At 55.5% G+C, this 17,417-nt stretch overlaps 1 protein-coding gene across 2 annotated transcripts in view; it reads left to right on the top strand.

Annotated features, from left to right (window-relative positions):
* RGS3 (regulator of G protein signaling 3) overlaps nucleotides 1-16,738 on the top strand; it is an 86,730-nt gene extending 69,992 nt beyond the window's left edge. Inside the window, exons 11-16 of one of the 2 annotated variants that reach the window (XM_054584497.1) lie at nucleotides 1,556-2,524; nucleotides 10,090-10,154; nucleotides 13,804-13,905; nucleotides 14,282-14,343; nucleotides 14,908-15,074; nucleotides 15,819-16,738. In XM_054584497.1, coding sequence (XP_054440472.1) covers nucleotides 1,556-2,524; nucleotides 10,090-10,154; nucleotides 13,804-13,905; nucleotides 14,282-14,343; nucleotides 14,908-15,074; nucleotides 15,819-16,004 — 1,551 coding nt within the window. In that variant the 3' untranslated portion in view covers nucleotides 16,005-16,738. Of the gene's footprint in view, nucleotides 1-1,555; nucleotides 2,525-10,089; nucleotides 10,155-13,491; nucleotides 13,705-13,803; nucleotides 13,906-14,281; nucleotides 14,344-14,907; nucleotides 15,075-15,818 lie in introns of those variants that run through there. The other variant, XM_054584498.1, reaches the window with a different exon arrangement.
* Nucleotides 16,739-17,417: the final 679 nt, after the last annotated feature.

Below are 17,417 nucleotides of genomic sequence, written 5' to 3'. Positions count from 1 at the left end.
GTAGCGTCCTCTCCCAGGTACAAGCGGGATTTCTAGGGCAGGGAGTCCAGATACAAGCGGGATTTCTAGGGGGTGAGTGGGTGCCTGTCTCTGGCTGTGCCTGGGAATCAGAACCTTCAGGTCATCCTAGTTCTCTGAGGCTTTCCCCGCTTTTGGCAGCCACCATCTACTATGGGGTGCGGGTGCTTTCCTTTTCATGTCCCCAGGATGTGGTTCTTATCCACAATGTGCTTTCACATCCCCTCTGGGGCTCACAGAAGCCAGTGTAACCCCTGACATGCGTGTGCAACCCCTGGCTGCTCACTCCCAGATGTGAGGTCTGGCCGGGGTTTCACAATCACAGACTCCTGAGGGCTGAGGGGGTTTCTCAGCTTCCGGTACAGCCTTTCCGTCTCTGGGTGGCTGTGCAGTAGTGGGTAAGTCACTGCTCTTTGGCTCAGCCTTCTCACTTGTCAAGTGGACACTACAGTGAGAGCTCTTAACCTATGTTCTGGGCGTATGCACCCCTGAAATCCTTGGCTTCTGTGCGTGCGTGTGTATGTACGCACACCTTCTTATGTGTCTGCACCGTTTCAGCGTAGGTGTGGTGCCTGACTTTTCCTTTAGTTCTGACTGGTTATGCCCTCTTCCTGGGTGAAGACTGGGCTCTGAATAGTTCTAGCAATAGTGTTCCAAGACCTTGACTCGGATGAGCCCTGAGACCTGCTTGCCCTGTTGGCTGCGGCACTGCGGGCGCTCCTGACCCCTGAGCCCTGGTCGGCCTGCGAGGCAGCTGCTTTACAGGCTCTATCAAGGGCCCTATTTTCCCCTTCGTAAATGAAACCTACAGGAACTTAGCAAAAACTTCGAGGACTCTGACAGTTGTGTACAGGCATAAAAGTCTTTCTTTTCTCTGTATGCAACGCGCGAGGTTCCTCTAAGCACAGTTTAAAAGTCACTGGATGCCTCCTCAGTGAGGTTCCCTGTGTCTGTGATGTCGTTCAGTCCAGGTGTCAGCAGCATTTTGAAGTTCTTATTTCATTCCATTTAGTATCAAAAGCTACTTAAACATTGAGAGCAAGTTCTCACTGGAATGACTCAAGAGGATTTTTTGAAATAGTTTGGTTCAGGTAAAAGATGCCCTTCGGCCGGGTCCCAGAGTCTCCCACTCAGAGATTGCTCTGGTTTGGAGCTGGTTTGGCCGTGCTCTGTGAATGCAGAGACTGCCTGGCTTCTTCTTACTCACAGAGGGACCACGACACTCGCCTTAGGGGGCCATTGGGAAGATTGTATGGGGGGGGGGGTTGATCTGGCATGGTCCCCAGTGCGTAATAGGGGCCAGGTAAAGGTTGCTACCTCTCCTCCTCCTCTCAATGAAACCGTGTTTTTCAGGCCGGGGCCCCTCATACAGTTAAGCCAAAAGGGCTTTCAAGTGTCCATCCAGTGCTTCGGCTTTCAGCCTGTGGGGTGTGGGGTTCCGGCTGCTGCCTGGTTTTGTTTCGGCCTCTGTGTGCACAGTACCCAGCGTCTCGTAGCCTCCTCTTCTGAACTTGTTTGTTTTCTCCTTGTTTCTCAGATGTTTGAGTCAGAGGCAGATGAGAAGAGGGAGATGCCCTCAGAGGAGGGGAAGGCGCCAGGTGCCGAGGAGCCCCCACCCTGCAAGGACCCCTGTCCTGGCCAGGAGCCTCCTCCAGGACAAGACCTTCCACCCAATAGGGACTCCTCTCCTGGCCGGGAACCGTCTCCTGGCCAAGAAGCCCTGTCCAGCAAAGACTCCCCTTCCTGCAAGGAACCCACAATATGGCAGGAACCCTCAGCAAACGAGGACTCCCCATCATGCCAGAAATCCCCTGAAGCCCCTCCCAGCCAGGACCTTCCTGCCAGGGAAGAAGCCCCTCCCAGCCAAGACCCTCTGCTCAGCGAAGACCTCCCCGCCACCCAGGAACCCCCTGCTCAGGACCTCCTGCCATGTCAAGGCCTGCCCCCCAGCCAGGCCCCCTTGCCAGCTGAGGCCCTTGCTGAGGAGACCACGAGCCCTGGGGACCCGCCAGCAGCCACCGGGGACCCACCCGCGGCCTCCAGGCCAGCTTTCATCATTCCTGAGGTCCGGCTGGATAGCACCTACAGCGAGAAGGCAGAGGCGGAGGGCGGCAGCTCTGGTGACGAAGAGAATGCAGAAGAGGCTGAGGAGGGAGACGAGGGGGACGAGGGGGAGGAAGACGACGATGAGGACACGAGTGATGACAACTACGGAGAGCACGGCGGGGTCAAGCGCAGCAGCATGATAGAGACGGGCCAGGGTGCTGAGGGCGGCCTCTCTCTGCGTGTGCAGAACTCGCTGCGGCGCCGGACGCACAGCGAGGGGAGCCTGCTGCAGGAGCCCCGCGGGCCCTGCTTCTCCTCCGACACCACCTTGAACTGCTCGGACGGAGAGGGCACTGCGTCCTCCTGGGCCTTACCTTCGCCCCGCACCCTCAAGAAGGAACTGGGCCGCAATGGCGGCTCCATGCACCACCTTTCCCTCTTTTTCACAGGACACAGGAAGGTAAGAAGGCCGAGGGTAATGGGGGGGGGGGGGTACGTGAGATGGTGGGGCACGATTGCGTCCAGGAGCTGCCGGGAAAGAGCGGTCACTTTGTCCCACCCCTACCAGGACCTTCCTGCTAAGCCTTCCAATGAGCTCTTTCGATGAGCCTTATATCCACTTGACAGAGAAGAAAACTAAGACCCAGGGAGACCAGAAGGCACAACCTGCACTTAAACCCATGACTTTGTGACTCCAGATACTGTGTTCTTACAGCTCTGTTGTGCTGGGCATCCCCACAGCAAGTAGAGCAGATGCGACCTAGCCCAGAACACTGTGTGTTTGGATCATAAAGACCCAAGATAGTAGCTAGAGAAATAGTTACAATTTCACCTTGGTCTGTGCAGAGCAAGATTAGAAATCCAGCAATAATGGCAACACATATCTACTCGGTGCTGGCATTATTCTAAGCCGTTTATGTTAACTCATTAATTCTCACAACAGCCCTGTGAAGTAGATCCTGTTATTGCTCCCTATAGATGGGGAAACTGAGGCATGGAGAGGTCACCTCGCTTGCCCCAGGGTTCTGACTGTCAGAACCAGAATCAGAACCTGGCTCTGGGGTTGGCACTCTTAGCCACCATGCTGTTTGCCGCCTGCAAATCTTTATAAGCAGGGGAATAAGTGTTGATGGATTCCTTGCTGTGTGCCAGGCCGTGTGCTCTGCGCCACCACAGGGGCCAGGAATGTGCGAGGCTGGGCGCAGCCTGGGAGAAAGGAGCTCTCCGTGTGGGCCAGGAAGGTGGCCGAGCAGTGAAATGCTTGGGCTGTGTCCTTGAAACTCATTAACCAGCCTGAGTCAGGTTCTGCCTTTTACTTACTGTGTGGCCTTGGGTGAGTCACTCAGCTCCTCTGAACCTGAGTGTCCTTCTCTGAAAAGTGGAGATTAACAGGCTTCACGTCCCAGGGTGATTGAGGATGAACCAGAAGTGTCTGGCGCCTGATGACATCAGTGCAGGCGCAAGGTGAATGCTGTTGAGGTGCCAACAGACAGTGCAGTGCAAGGCGTTGTTATGACAACAGTTGGGAGGCCAGGCGGGTGGGGGTGGGCAGTACCTACAGAGGGCAGCCGACCCCCAGAGACCTGGGAGTTCAGGGAGGCGAGATCCCAGGACCTTGGGCCATCAGAGAAGGCTTCCAGAGAAGTCTTCAGTTCTCTCAGCTTCCCTCAGCTCAGCCTTGAAGCTTGAACAGGTTTGGAACAGACAGAAAGGCTGAGGCAGATGTTTTGTGAAAGAGGGCATGACCTAGACAAAAAACGTTCCCAGAAGCCAGTTACGGCCAGAGCGGGGGATTCCTGAGCCGCAGGCATGACAGGCATGCCTCCGGACCCAGGGTGGACTTGACTAGTGGGTGCCAGCGTGCTTCCCCACAGAGGCGGGACGTGGCTTCAGAAACCTTAGCTTCGAAGCCACTAGCAATAGAGCAGACTTGGCACTTGGGAGGACACCTATGGAAAGGTGGTTGGGCTAAAGAAGCAGGCTGAGACCCTGAAGAACAGGGCCTTAAACTTGGGGTCCAGGAATTGGAACTAAATCCCAAAGGAATTAGGACTGAATCGCAGTTTTCTCATCCGTAAACACAAGTGGGTCTCAAACTTTGATGTGCTTCAAGATCACCAGGGGGAGGTGATTCCAGACGTCTGGAATCAGGATTTCCATGGGGAGATGCTCAGACCCTGCATCTTAAACAAGCCACCCAGGGATTGCGAAGTTCCTCACAGTTTGAGTATCATAGCCTTAGGCCTTGGTGCAGCCGCTGCAGGGGAGCCCAGGCCTCTGTCCTACTGAGGTGAGGCCTCGGCTGACCCAGGGAGGCCTGGGTACTCTCCTCTGAGGGTGGCCGAGGTCCCAGGGCCCACCACCTACCTTGGACCTCCCAATCCTGATCCCCCCACCAGACCCTTCAAAGCTTTCTCTCCTCCCCACCTTGTTCCAATACAAATACATATAGTACACATAAGTTCACACACATTCATGCATCCACTTCTCGTTCCCCAAAATAATTGACCGCCGCTCCTATTTTGGGGCTGATACTTCCGCCTGGGCGTCCAGCAGGCCTGGACAAGTTTTCTCCTGTCTCAGCTTCCTCCTTTGGGTGCCCGGGGTTCCCACTGCATCTTCTTCTCCCCTACCCTCTTTTGACCGGCTGCTTCTTTTCTTGAGCTTGAGTGACTAAGCCTGCAGAGCCCCCGAGGCTGCCCCCAGCCCCGTGGTGGCTGCTTTTCTGTGTGGCTTCTGCTTACCAAGTCTCAAGTCCTTTGTCATCTCTTATACACTGCTCCCTCCAGCCAGCCCGCTTTAGTAAGAGACCTCCCCTTGTGGTAAGGGTGGGGAAGTAAGGTTGCAGCTGGACCAGCACCCTAGTCTCATACCATCCCTCATTGGGAGCGGGCCTTGGGCAAGTCCCCGTGCCTCTCTGAGCCTCAGTTTCCTCATCAGTGAAATGGGCATGGTAACAATACCTCCTTTGTAGGGTTGCTGAGAAGAAGAAAGGGCCCAGCTCGGGCAAAGCGTTAAGGGCAGGCCTGGCACTCGGCACCTGGTGGGTGCTCCGTAACCAGGAATCATGTTGCCGGTGAAGAGGGGGAGGGGAGGAAGAGAGCAGCCGCAGGAGGAGTCACGGTTATCCTGACATTCATCAAGCACGGCCAGCTCCCTTTCCTAACTTTCACAACACAGCTTTGAGGTGGGCCCAGCTGTGCTCATCTTATATTGGGGAGCCTGAGGCCGAAGGGGAAATGTTTTGTCACAGCCCACCCAGCGTGTGCAGCTGGGCACCGACTTCATCCTTGTCCAGTCTTCTGTGGCTCTCCTCCAGACCCCGCACCCCTGCTGCTGGTGGGGGCAGGGGCCGTGCTTCCCAGGACTCCCATCTTCCTGGCCTAGGCCTCACTTTCCTGGCAGGGTCAGTGGAGGCCGACAAGCTGCTGTTTGCAGACAGCGCCAGAGAGAAGGCGAAGAGGAGAGAGGGGTGCAGTCTTCAGGCTATGGAATCAGACAGACCCAGGTTCAAGTCTCAGCTCTGGCTCCTCCCACCTGGTACTGAGATCTTTCTTTGAGCTTTAGTTTTCTCTTATAAAATGGGCGGACCGAGTCTGCATGGAGTTGTCCAGGGGTTCAGGAAGGCTGCAGAGTGCACAAAGCTCCGTGTCCATGGCGCTGATCCTGTGATGGCGTGAGACCTAGGAGGGCCACACAGAGCTGCTGTGTGGCTGAGCTGAGGCTGCCTAGATCACAAATTGTCTATCACTGGGTGACAGCCCCTATGTTGACCCTCCCCTCACTTGCCACCCTGCCCTCTTATGTACTGAGGGATGTCTTCTGGGAGTACGCGTGTCCAAACCAGACCACCCTGAGAGATGGCCTCCGTGGCTGTGGTCCCCTTACAGACGGGCCTCCTGAGGTCCAGAGAGGGGAAGACCCCGCACAGTTATCCCAGGAGTTCTCCCTGGGTCTGGCTCTCCATGCTGAGTTGAGCTGCCTCACAGTGCCCTCTGCTGCCAGACCCTCACCCTGCCACCGTTCCCGGGAGGCCGCACGGGGCAGATCCACAGGCCTGTGCCCCCCTTTGCCTGGGAGCCAGCGGAGCCCCGAGAGCACCCATCTCTGGGCCCAGGGCGCTGCCATTGAATCCCGCCCCAGCCCGGCCTGGCTTTGCCCAGAGTCACAGGTCATTCTTTGACTCTGAGGAGATGGAGGCGGGGGCCCCTCCCTGGCCATGCATCCTTGTCCCCTCCTCCTGTGCGGGCCTGGCTTGTGCGGAGGTTGTCGGGGAGGATGCCAACCCTGCGGCACCTGTCCTCCCACCTAGGCAGCTGTCAGAGGAGGACCTTTAAGATACCTTCCAGCTCCAAGATGTGACAACACCTTCCAGCCTCCTATTTAAGTAAAGCCTAAAGGAAAATTTTTTCCTAAGTCTAAACAAGTAAGTGTAGAATTTAGATCCCCTGTTTCCACAAGGCCCCATGGGGGCTTGCCAGGCTGGGCTGCTCAGAGAGCGGCAAGGCTGGCCGTGGGGCCCAGAAGTCAGGTCAGGACCGGAGGGGAAACCAGGTGAGGCCCTGCCCACAGGAGAGCCCCTGTCATGGGTGGGATCTGGACCTGCACCTGCAACTCTGCTACTTGCCGGCCCTGAGCACCTGTGCAACTAACTGAGCTGTTCGGGGCCTCCATTTCCTCACCTGTAAACTGGGAGAAATAATAGCAAATGGCTTAGAATTGCTGTGAAGATTAAATTAGGTAACATTTGTAACGACACTTTAGCTCAGTGCCTGGCACATAGTGAGTGCTCAGCAATTAACAGCAATAACCACAATGGCTCATAGTTACTGAGCACATCCTCAGACAGGCACTATGCTGAGCACTTCACGTGTGTCAACTTAACTAACCCTCATAACAGCCCTGGGAGGCGTGCGTAACTATCATCCTCATCTTACAAATAATCCAAGGCACAGAGGAGGGATGTAGCTTGGCTGTGGTAGGTTTAGCTAATAAAGGACTGAGCTGGGATTCAAATCCAGGCAATTTAGAATTTACATTTTTCACCACTACTATGATTATAGTTCTAATTACAATAAAAAGTATAATTATCGTTCCAGGAGGCAGTGAGCTCCCAGTCCCTGGAGGTGGCCTGGTGGGGCCGGGCAGGCCCCAGGGATCCCTGCCTGGAGTGAAGGGAGGTGGCTCTGGCTCGCCTCTGTTAGCCGTTTGGCAGGGGTGGCCATGTCGCATAGAGATGGTGGGGAGCAGACGGGAAGGGGGGGGTGCGTCCTGGGCCCTGGGCAGGCCTTGCTGCAGCTCCTGGAGGGAGGAGCCTTGGGAGCCACTCTGGGGCTGCAAATCAGAAACTCTCCATCTCAGTTTCTTCTCTTTCTGCCCACAGTTCCCACACCTCCCTCCCCTGTGCCTGGGTTTCCCTGGCTGCTTTGGGGGCCAGCTCCTGGGGCAGAGCTGCCCGGCTGCTCTGTCAGGGTGATTGGCATGGGCTGGTCCCCGCCGAAGATGACCCCCCGCCCCGCAGTGGAAGGAAGAGCCCGTTTCCCAGCAGTGCAGAGGCTGGGGGTGGCGGGCCGGTGGGAGCGGTCCTGAGGCCCATTGTGTGGTGCTGATAAAGTACGGAAGCTGAGGTTAGAATGGGAGGAAGCGCAGCACCAGGGGCCCTTTCCCACGGGTGGGGGCTTTGGGCACTGCCTAGACAGGCCAGCATGACCACAGCCTGTATATCCAGTAGGCAACAGTAGTAACACTCACTGGGCAATGAACACTGGCAGCCCCCGGTTAGTGAGGGCGTCCTGTGTGCCAGGGTTGGGCCATGGGATCCCAGGCTTTTTCCTAGTGCATCTTCCAACAGTGGGGTGGGTGGTCATCATCATGCTGGAACTAAAGAAGCTGAAGCTGCGAGGCGGGGAAACTTCTTCAAAGTCAGCGGAAGTAGGATCTATACCCAGGTCTGGCTGTACACTGAGCTCTGGACTCTTACATCCCAGACGGGCGTGTGCCTGTGTGTGCACGTACGCACACGTGTTTACGACCTTGGTGGGGCAGCGTTCTCAGGAAGGAGGCGGCATTTCCCAAGTCTTTCACTGAAAACATTCAAAATGTGCTCTGCTCTTGCATTTGAGTAGCAGCATCCTCTGGTGGAAAAACACACGGCTTGATTTCAGAGAGACCTAGATTCTAGCTGTCAGTTAAACACTGGATGTCCTTGGCCAAGTGACTTAACTTCTCTGAGCCTCTGTTTCCTTTACTCTGAAGATTAATGAGATAGTATCTGAATAATGCCCATTCCAAGATCTGGCCTATAGTACAAGCTCTATAAATAATGCTGCACTTCATCTGTCCATATCTGTCGGTCCATCCACCCATCCGTCCGTCCATCCATCCATCAGTGAAGTATCCATGGGTGAGTGCTTCACTGAGGCTAGTAGCTCCTCCTGCTGGATATCTCTAGATGACTTTCCTTTCCAGAATCCACACAGTATTTTAAAGCTTAGCTCATTTTCTGTATTTTACAAATGAGGAAACTGAGGCCCAGGGTAGGACTCAGGGGGAGTCAAAGCCAAGATCCACACCTGGTGGTCCTCTGTCTTGTCTCAGAACACAGTGTCCAAGTCCATCCCTCTTTGAACTCCAGCTCCTCTGGAGTCTCAGAGCATTTCCTGGGCTTCTGCTCTGGGTGGCACAGCTGGGACCCTGGCTCCCCTAGGGGACAGGCTAACACAGGCAAGGCAAGGGAGCCAGAGGGAGCCCCCACAGAGACAGCGGGAGTCTGGAGCGGTCAGCGGAGGTGGGGGGGAGGTAGACACTGGGGAGGAGAGGAGAGGGCATTCCAGGAAGGGGGCACAGCACAGTCAAAGGCAAGGAGAAGGGGTGCAGTGGGTGGAATTTGTGGGATGAAGTGGAGCCTGAGGGACAGAATTGCAGGCCTTGAATCAATCAGCAAGAGCCTCAAGATGCATCTTTCCCAGCCTGCTTTCCCTCCCTCTTCATTCATTCTACGCATATTTATTGGGTCCTAATGTGTGCTAAGTCTGGTGAAGGTGACCCAGACAGAGGTGAAGACAGGCAGAAGCCTGCTCTTGGGAACTCACAATCCAATTGAGGAGAAAGATTTCAAACAAGCCATTTTGGGTGTAGTAGGGACCTCAAAGAGGGTAAAGTGGGCACAACCTTGGTCTAGGGGTCAGGGAGGTCCTCGAGGTGAGGAGGCATGTACGTGGCTTTCCTGAGGCTGGATCTTAGGGAGGAAAGAGGGGTGGGAGAGTCACAGAGGCACCCCTGTGCCTTTCTGGAATGAATACCATGTGCAGGCCTGTGGTGAGCAGACAAGGCGGGGGAGACACCCTGCTTGGTTGGAGGGCAGGTAGAGGAGGCTGCTGGAGTCGGAGGCAGGCTGCAGAGATAACTGAAGGGGCTGTAACAGACATAAATGGACCTTTCTGCCCAAGGACACAGCATAATAGAGGCTATAAAAACCTGTATGGCCGGTTGCGGAGTTTGGATGTTATCCCAAGGGCACTAGGGAATCATGGAAAGTGTTATGGCAAGAGAGGTGCTCTCAGACCTGTGTCATAATTCACGTTACATGCTCTGACCAATCCCAGGTATCTTTCAGTCCTCAGAATCCGGAGCTAGTCGTTATGCTCTCAATTTCGATTAGGACAGCAATTGGCCCGCGTCGCCCAGCAGAACCCCTGCTGGAGCGCTGCTCCCCGGCCTGCCCCACTGCCTGCAGCGGCGCCCTGGCCATTGACGCCGTGTCTCTGGCTTCTTCCCAGCAAGCCAGGGCCTAGGCGCCCTAGGAGGGGACCCCTGTGGGTGGAGGCTCCCCCAGCCAGCGGCACTCTGGGAACAGGCTGTTTCTAGGAGTGAAGTCTCCCTGCCTCGTCTGTTTTGTGAGGGGTGGGAGCTTTGGGAGGCTTGGGGGGCCTACTTTGCAGGAGCTGTTGGATCCCTGAGCCTCCCTTTGCTCAGGCAGCAGCCCCTGGAAGCCCAGACGACTACATAGCTGTCTTTTCTCCACAGATGAGTGGGCCCGACACGGTTGGGGACAACGATGAAGGCTCCCGGAAGAGAAAGAGCAAAAACTTGTATGTTGGAAAGATCCATTGCCCTCACCCTTGCAATCAGGGAGGCCCCCCGTACCCCTCTTCCTCCTCCAGGGGTATGGGTGGGGGGAAGGGGCTGCGCCCAGTCCTGCCCCAGGCAGACACCATGAACAGCAGGATCCTGGGACTTAGCAGTGGCCCCAGGGTGGGGTAACCGGTGTTCTAAGCATTCAGCACTGCCCTCAACATCTACGTAACATGAGGCAAGGTGCTGGTTCGGTACCTGGAAGCCACAGCGAACCAAACAGAGGCAACCAGCCAGGTTGCCGTGGCCCTGGCCCAGCCTCTAAGATAAGTAGTGGCCTAGTGACCTCAACAAGTTCTTTGTTCCCTCTGAGAAAGGGCTGAACAGACAGTTCATATGATTCCTCTTTCTCCTCTTGGCTCTTGAGTGCTAACAGTCCCAGACATTGCCAGGAGGGGGCGCTGCTGGCCAGATAGTGTATCCCATAGTCCCCCAAGCCTTTCTGGTCAAGCTCAGGGCCCCTTATGCTTTCGTTTTGGGATTTCTTAGAAGTGCCTATTAACAGGGTAGAGAATCTCCTTAGGTCTCCTTGTAGCCCTAGGCCTGAGGCCCTGGAGATTACAGAGAGGGACACATAGTGGCAACTGGAGGGGGCCCCCGCATCCCCTCCAGGACCTGTAGTGCCCATTATTATGCACAAATTGGGCCTGGGAGACAACAGGGATCCTTCCCAGATGCCTCCTGCAGCCTTCTTCCCTTGCCTCGCTCTTAGCTGGGGTTCACTGCCCCAGAAACTCCCCCAGCTGCCCTGCCCTCACCAGTTTCCTGCAGCAGCGTATGCAGGCTTCTCTCTGCAGCCAGGAGCAATCGCACTTTCTAGGGAAGGTGAAATGCACACAGAAAAATAGTCCTTTGCAGCCACCATCTATCTGGTCCAGGCCAGAGCTGCCTTGGGGGCGTTCCCAGCGGTGGGGTTGTGGGGGGCCGTGGTGGGCCGTCCCCCACGGTGCCGGAGCTGCCCTGGCCCAGCAGCTCTGGCCTCCTTTCAGAGTGTGCACTGCCTTTTGAATGCCCGAAGCTCACGTTCTTAAGAGTTTACTGAAGACTCTTAGAGTCTGGGATAATAATAAAAATAACTAATATGTATTGTGCTAGACGCTGTTCTGTGTATATCACACATATTATCTAATTTAATTTTCACCATTATTTTTATTTTACATTTTCTTACCTTATTTTACAAATAAACTGTGGTAGAAAGAAGTTACTTGTCTAAGATCACATAGCAAGTAAGTGGTAGAGCTGGGACCTGAAAACTGGCATGCTGGCTCTAAAAAATACATAAATATATATATGTATACACACACATATACATATTTTTTTCTTCAGAGTCTGTTATTTTTTTTAATCCTTATCTGAGGATAAATTTATTGATTTGAGAGAGAGAAAGAGAGAAACATCCATCGATTGGTCCGCATGCACCCCAACTGGGGATAGAACATGCAACCTAGATATGTGCCCTGACTGAAGATTGAACCTACAACCTCTTGGTATATGGGATGGTGCTCCAACCCACTGCGCCACCCGGCCAGGGCCGGAGCCTGAGCCTGTTCCTTTTAAGCTCGCTGCAAAGCACTCTGAAGGAAATCCACAGCACCCCCGCTAAGTAGCCTTTGAGCCCAGAGGCCACTCTCCATCTTTTCACGGCTCTGATTGGAGGAAAGCGCTCCTTTAGCTTCCTCTTATGAGTTCCTGTTCTGTCCTCTGACCTCTGCCTTCCTTTCTTGAGATGTCCATGTGCCAATCAGGGGCCTTCCAAGGACCTTCACAGGTGTGCCCTGCTGCTGTTGGTCTGCCCAGCTATGCATCTGGGAGGAAAGGCGTGGCTGGGCCAGTCACAGAGAAACAATGTGGGCTCTGAGCCAGCAAGGAGCCCCCGAAGGTTGGACCTCAGACAAGCCCCTCCCCTGCCCCGGGCTTCTGAGTACCCACCTGGACAGCAGGCCTGCAGCAGGGGCTCTCAGAGCACAGTGCTCAGGAAGTTGTGCTCTCTCACTCCCGGCCACCCCAGGGCCCCCAGTCCTCATCCAGAGGGCTGACAATCCCTGGACTCCTTGGCCTTGTCTCATTGGCTTGGAACCTTCTAGAAGAGGGTCCTCATCTGGGGGTGGCTGCTCCAGACCCTCAGGAGGCATTTAGACTTCAGCTCCTAAGCCTGAGCAGTTTTGCTCCAAGCACTGTGTAAAGCTTTATGTGCATTTGCCTTGAAACAACCCCAGCAGACTAAGTGCCTTTATCACACCTGTTTAATAGGTGACAAAACAGGACATTCAGAGAGGTTAGGTAACTTCACAAAGGGCACACAGCTGGTAACTCCTGGAGCTGGGATTTGAACCCTGGGCTATCTGGCTTCAGATTCTCACTCATAACCTCTACCGGGTACCACTTCCCTCAATTACAGAGGATGTCCCATGGGTCATAGTGTCATTTGAAGCTTGAATAACTTCAGAAGTATAAATGCTATAGACTTAAAAAACACTTTTGAAAGTTGAATTATTTAAACTTATTTTACACTTATTTAACTTTGTGATTTAGATCCTACATTTTAAGCTTTTGGTTTCCATCAGCAATTTTTCATGTTTAATCAGAGAATGGAGACCAAAAATTAAAACAAAAATTTTAGTATTCAAAAATCATAAAAATGAGTATCTTAAAAATTAAATAATTAAACTTTCAAAAGTTGCTTTTGAAAGTTTTTAAGACTTGGACTTCTGAAGTTATTCAAGCTTCAAATGGCACTAAGACATTTGCTGCATTCTGCATGTTCACGGGTGGGAGCATCTAAAGCCAGTGACGGAGGCTGTGGGGCCAGCAGGCAGGAGCTATTCTCCAGAGGTGCCCAGGGCAGGGGGTCTGGAGAAGGGGGCGGGGGCTGGCGGGTGAAGAGGAGCATGGGACATTTAACCCTTTTCCTGCCAGCAGCTTTGCCCAGTGCTGGAATCTGCTGCCTTGGTGGGGGGAGTGGCAAAGCTAAAAATAGTTCTTGGCTAAAAATAGCCAGTCCTGCCACCCTGGCTTGCGGAGCCTCCCCCCCTCCCCTTTTCCCTCCCAGCAATTTGCTGACTTGTTTTCTCCTCCTTCCCCTGGTGCTGCCATGGTAACGGGGGAGGCCAGTCACAAATAACTGGTTCTGGCTTCCTGCCTGGGCGGGCCCCAGAGGCCGCCCCTTGCAGACACATGCCCCTTTCACGGGCTCCCTCTCAGGGTTGGCCAGGAGGGATTTTTTTCCTGCTTTCTGTCCTGGTCCCTCCCATTTCCTGGCTCCTCCTGTCTAAGTCCCAGCCCAGCCTATGCCTGGGAGTCCAGTTGTCCGGCTGGAATCCCTGCAAGCACACTCGGCTGCATCTTGCCCCGCTGCTGCCCGCCTGCTGCCCGGAGTGTGTGGAGCAGCAGCCCAGGAGTTCCCTGTAGAATATTCCTGGGTTCCAAGGTGGGGGGCCCTACGGACATGCTCCGAGGCATGTACCTCACTCGCAACGGGAACCTACAGAGGCGGCACACGATGAAGGAGTAGGTGTCCCTCGCCCCAGCCCACAGCCTCCCCACCCTGAATTTGCAGGGGCCGAGTGTGCCAGGCTGACTGACCCCCTTCTCTGCTTCTGCTTCCAGAGCCAAGGACATGAAGAACAAGCTGGGCATCTTCAGGCGGCGGAATGAGTCCCCTGGGGCCCAGCCAGCAGGCAAGGCGGACAAAGTGATGAAGTCATTCAAGTAGGTGCTCCCTGGGACCCCTCGGGCACTCACTGGTTCCTGGGGAGCAGGGCTGGCGGTGGGGTTACGGGGGAAGGGGTTGCTGGCCGGATCCCGCTCTGGGTTGGATGGGGGCTCTGACAGAGGGAGCCTGGTACCTGCAAGCAGCGGCCCTCAGGGGGAGCAGCCGTCCTGGGGAGGATGGCCAGGCAGGGGCGAGGTGGGGGCTAGAGGCGATGCTGGCCCCGAGAAAGGGGGTGGGCCCCCTTCGGAGCTCCCCAGTCAGGATCAGCCACTGCCTGGGCCAAGGGCAGCGGGCAGGGGCTGCGTGGACCCAGCCACCCCACTTTTCGGAGCTTCGCGATGCCCTCACTGTGTCCCTCCTCCCTCCCCTCAGGCCCACCTCGGAGGAAGCCCTCAAGTGGGGCGAGTCCTTGGAGAAGCTGCTGCTTCATAAATGTAAGTGGGGCTCCGTGGTCCGTTCCCCTCCCTGTGTTCTCTCCCTCTCTCTCGTCCTCCCTTCCCTGACTGACCCTGGAGAAGTAGCCTCCCCCTCTTTCCTGGGCCTAGCGAGGTGCCCCTGTTGTCGGGAAAGGCTGAGCCTGGGCCGAGGCCCTCGGTCTGGCCTTGGACCTGGCCCCTGCCAGCCAGAGGCCACTGGGACCAGTGTGCTCAGACCCGCATTCCCAGAATAACAATAAACATTTCCACGAACCGAGGGCCTGCACTGGGCCAAGTGTGCCTGTCCTCTCATGGGCAGGACCCCCTCGATCCTCACAGGGCTGCAGGGGACTGGCTGGCCATCCCTGTTTTACAGATGAGGAAACTGAGGCGCAAGTGGGGACAGACCTGGCCAAGGCCCACAAAGAGGCAATGGCAGGGCCGGGACCACCTCCCGGGGCTGCTGGTTCTCGGGAGCCCGCCATCTGACTAAGCTCCCTGCGTCTGCACCCTGACAACTCTAGGGGGGGACCTGGGGTCCTGGACCAGCCTCTCACCCACCGTCCGGGCTTCTCCTCACAGATGGATTAGCAGTGTTCCAGACCTTCCTTCGCACCGAGTTTAGTGAGGAGAACTTGGAATTCTGGCTGGCATGTGAGGATTTTAAGAAGGTCAAGTCACAGTCCAAGATGGCAGCCAAGGCCAAGAAGATCTTTGCCGAGTACATCGCAATCCAGGCGTGCAAGGAGGTAGGGCCTCCAGCTGACCCCTGCCCAGTCCCAGTGCCCCGTGGCCTCTTAGTGGTTGGGGGGTACCTGGATGCCTGAAGGAAAAGAGATCAGGGAGGGGAGAGGGCAGAGTGATTCTTAGGGACCCTGCGCCCTGGGTGGAGAGGAAGCCCACCGGGGCCTCAGGAAGAGGTGAGTTCTGTTGATAACAAAAATGGCCTCCGTAGAGATGCTGAGCGCTTTATGAACGGGCTCTTGCATTTCACCCTCAGGACAACCTGTAAAATAGGTTGTAATATCATCATCCTCGTTAAAATGAGGGACAGTTTTGGAGAGCCGAGTCATGTAGCTGACGTCTATCGAGTGTGTGCAGGCACTGTATACAAACTTTGGGGATGATCTGCTTTAATCCCAATTCTTTAATATGGATGATCTTGCTTAATGATCTTCAAATACATTTGAAGAATGTATTATTCCTAATCTACAAATAAGACAACTGAGGCTCAGAGCACTTAAGTGATTTGCGTAGAGCCACACACCTCCGTATGGTGCAGGCAGCCTGACCCTCGCAGCGGTGTTTCAGGCCCTACAGTAGGTGACCAAGCTAGGACTTGAATCTGCTGACCCAGGGGCCCCCACTCTGAACCTTAAGATGTGCAGCAGAGGGGCTTGAAGGTGAGAGGCTCGACAGGTCCCACCCCCGCCCTGGTCCCCAGGGTCGGGCCCCTGCGGGCAGCCCTGACCATGCCACCTCTGCCCCTGTAGGTAAACCTGGACTCCTACACACGGGAACACACCAAGGACAACCTGCAGAGCGTCACACGGGGCTGCTTCGACCTGGCACAGAAGCGCATCTTTGGACTCATGGAAAAGGACTCGTACCCCCGCTTCCTCCGCTCTGACCTCTACCTGGACCTCATTAACCAGAAGAAGATGAGCCCCCCGCTTTAGGGGCCACCAGGGTAGAACTCAGCGTTCACACCGGGAGGGCTGGGCCCCCTCCCCTGCGACGGAGGAGGCAACCAAGCCCCCAGAGGCCACGTCTCCGGACAGATGGACATTTGGACGAGAAGCTTGGACCAAGAGAGGCCCAGGCGACTGGAGGAGAGAAGGCCTGGCCCCATTGGGTCCCCAGTGCCCCGGTACGAGGAGGCCCAAGGGCCCTGGCGGGTCGGGGCCCTGGCTGAGCCAGATCCGGAGCTGCTGCTCCTTGCTGCGGAGACCTCGCATTGACCAAGTTCCTTAAAGAACTGGCTGATGGGGCGGGGGCATGGCCGGGGCTCTGGGGCTGTCTAGGGCGGCCGCTGGGGCTCGCAGCACAGACCCCCGCCTTGAGTTTTATTTATTTAAACAGTAGTAGGATGCTTGGCACGTCTTCCTGTAATAGGAAACCTTTGCCTCATCAGTTTTCCTAATTTACAAGTGCAATATTTTAACCAACGCCTTGTGAAAAGCCACCTGGCAGAAAAGGTGGGCATCATTTTCCAGTTTCAGGGGATTTGCTGGTCCCGGGAGCCAGTGGCAGGCAGCTGGGCCTTCTGGACTGATGAGGCCTGGAGGGGCAGGTGATGGAGCCTGACCTCACCCACACATCCAGCCGCCTCGCGTGAGGAGGTCCCTTAGGGGCTCTGGGAAAGCATGACACCCTCAGACCACACAGCAGCCAAGTTCTGGAGCAAATAAAAGGCCTGTGTTATTTCTTGGTTTTGATCCTTTCTGTGTGTTCCTGGTTGCGAGGCTTCCCATGGTGACAGGGGTTGGAAGGGTTGGTTGTTGGGCCGGTGGTGCGGCTTCTCTCCTCTCTATGTGTCGCCTGCCTCCCACCCTGGAGCCGTAGACATGACACACGGGCGAGAGATGCTCCCTGACCACCTCTGCCTCTGTGACAGATGCTCTGCCACGCTTGTTCCTTTTGTCATCTCATCTCCACGATCCTGGGAGGTGGGAGTTATCCCCATATTACAGATGAAGAAAGTGAAACACAGGCAGGTAAGGTGACTTGTCCAAGGTCACACAGCAGGCACATGGCAGAGACAGGGTTCAGCCTAAGCCCTCTGGCTGCAAAGCTCTTGATCTCTTGTCTTCTGCCAGCTACAGATGGAGTCCGACCTTGGCCACCAACTGGCTGTGTCACCTTCAGCAAGTTCCTTCACTTCTCTGCCTTGTCACACCCTGAGATTCTGGTTGGTGGCGGTGGATGGGGCCAGAAGCTTTGGGAGGGCAGCAGCTACAGATGGGCAGGGTTGCAGAGGCTTTTAGGACAGGAAGAGCTGGGGCGGTGACAGGGAGAGGGGTTCACAGAGAGTCCCTCTGCACCTAACAGGAGATGAAAACTTAGCAAAGGCCTTGTCTAAAGCCGCAGTT

The sequence above is a fragment of the Pteronotus mesoamericanus genome, unplaced genomic scaffold (genome assembly GCF_021234165.1).
Source record: "Pteronotus mesoamericanus isolate MK-2021 breed Mesoamerican mustached bat unplaced genomic scaffold, CSHL_Meso_final contig_78, whole genome shotgun sequence".
In the NCBI taxonomy this organism is placed as follows: Eukaryota; Metazoa; Chordata; class Mammalia; order Chiroptera; family Mormoopidae; genus Pteronotus; species Pteronotus mesoamericanus.
This window is presented reverse-complemented; position numbering and strand designations above follow the sequence as displayed.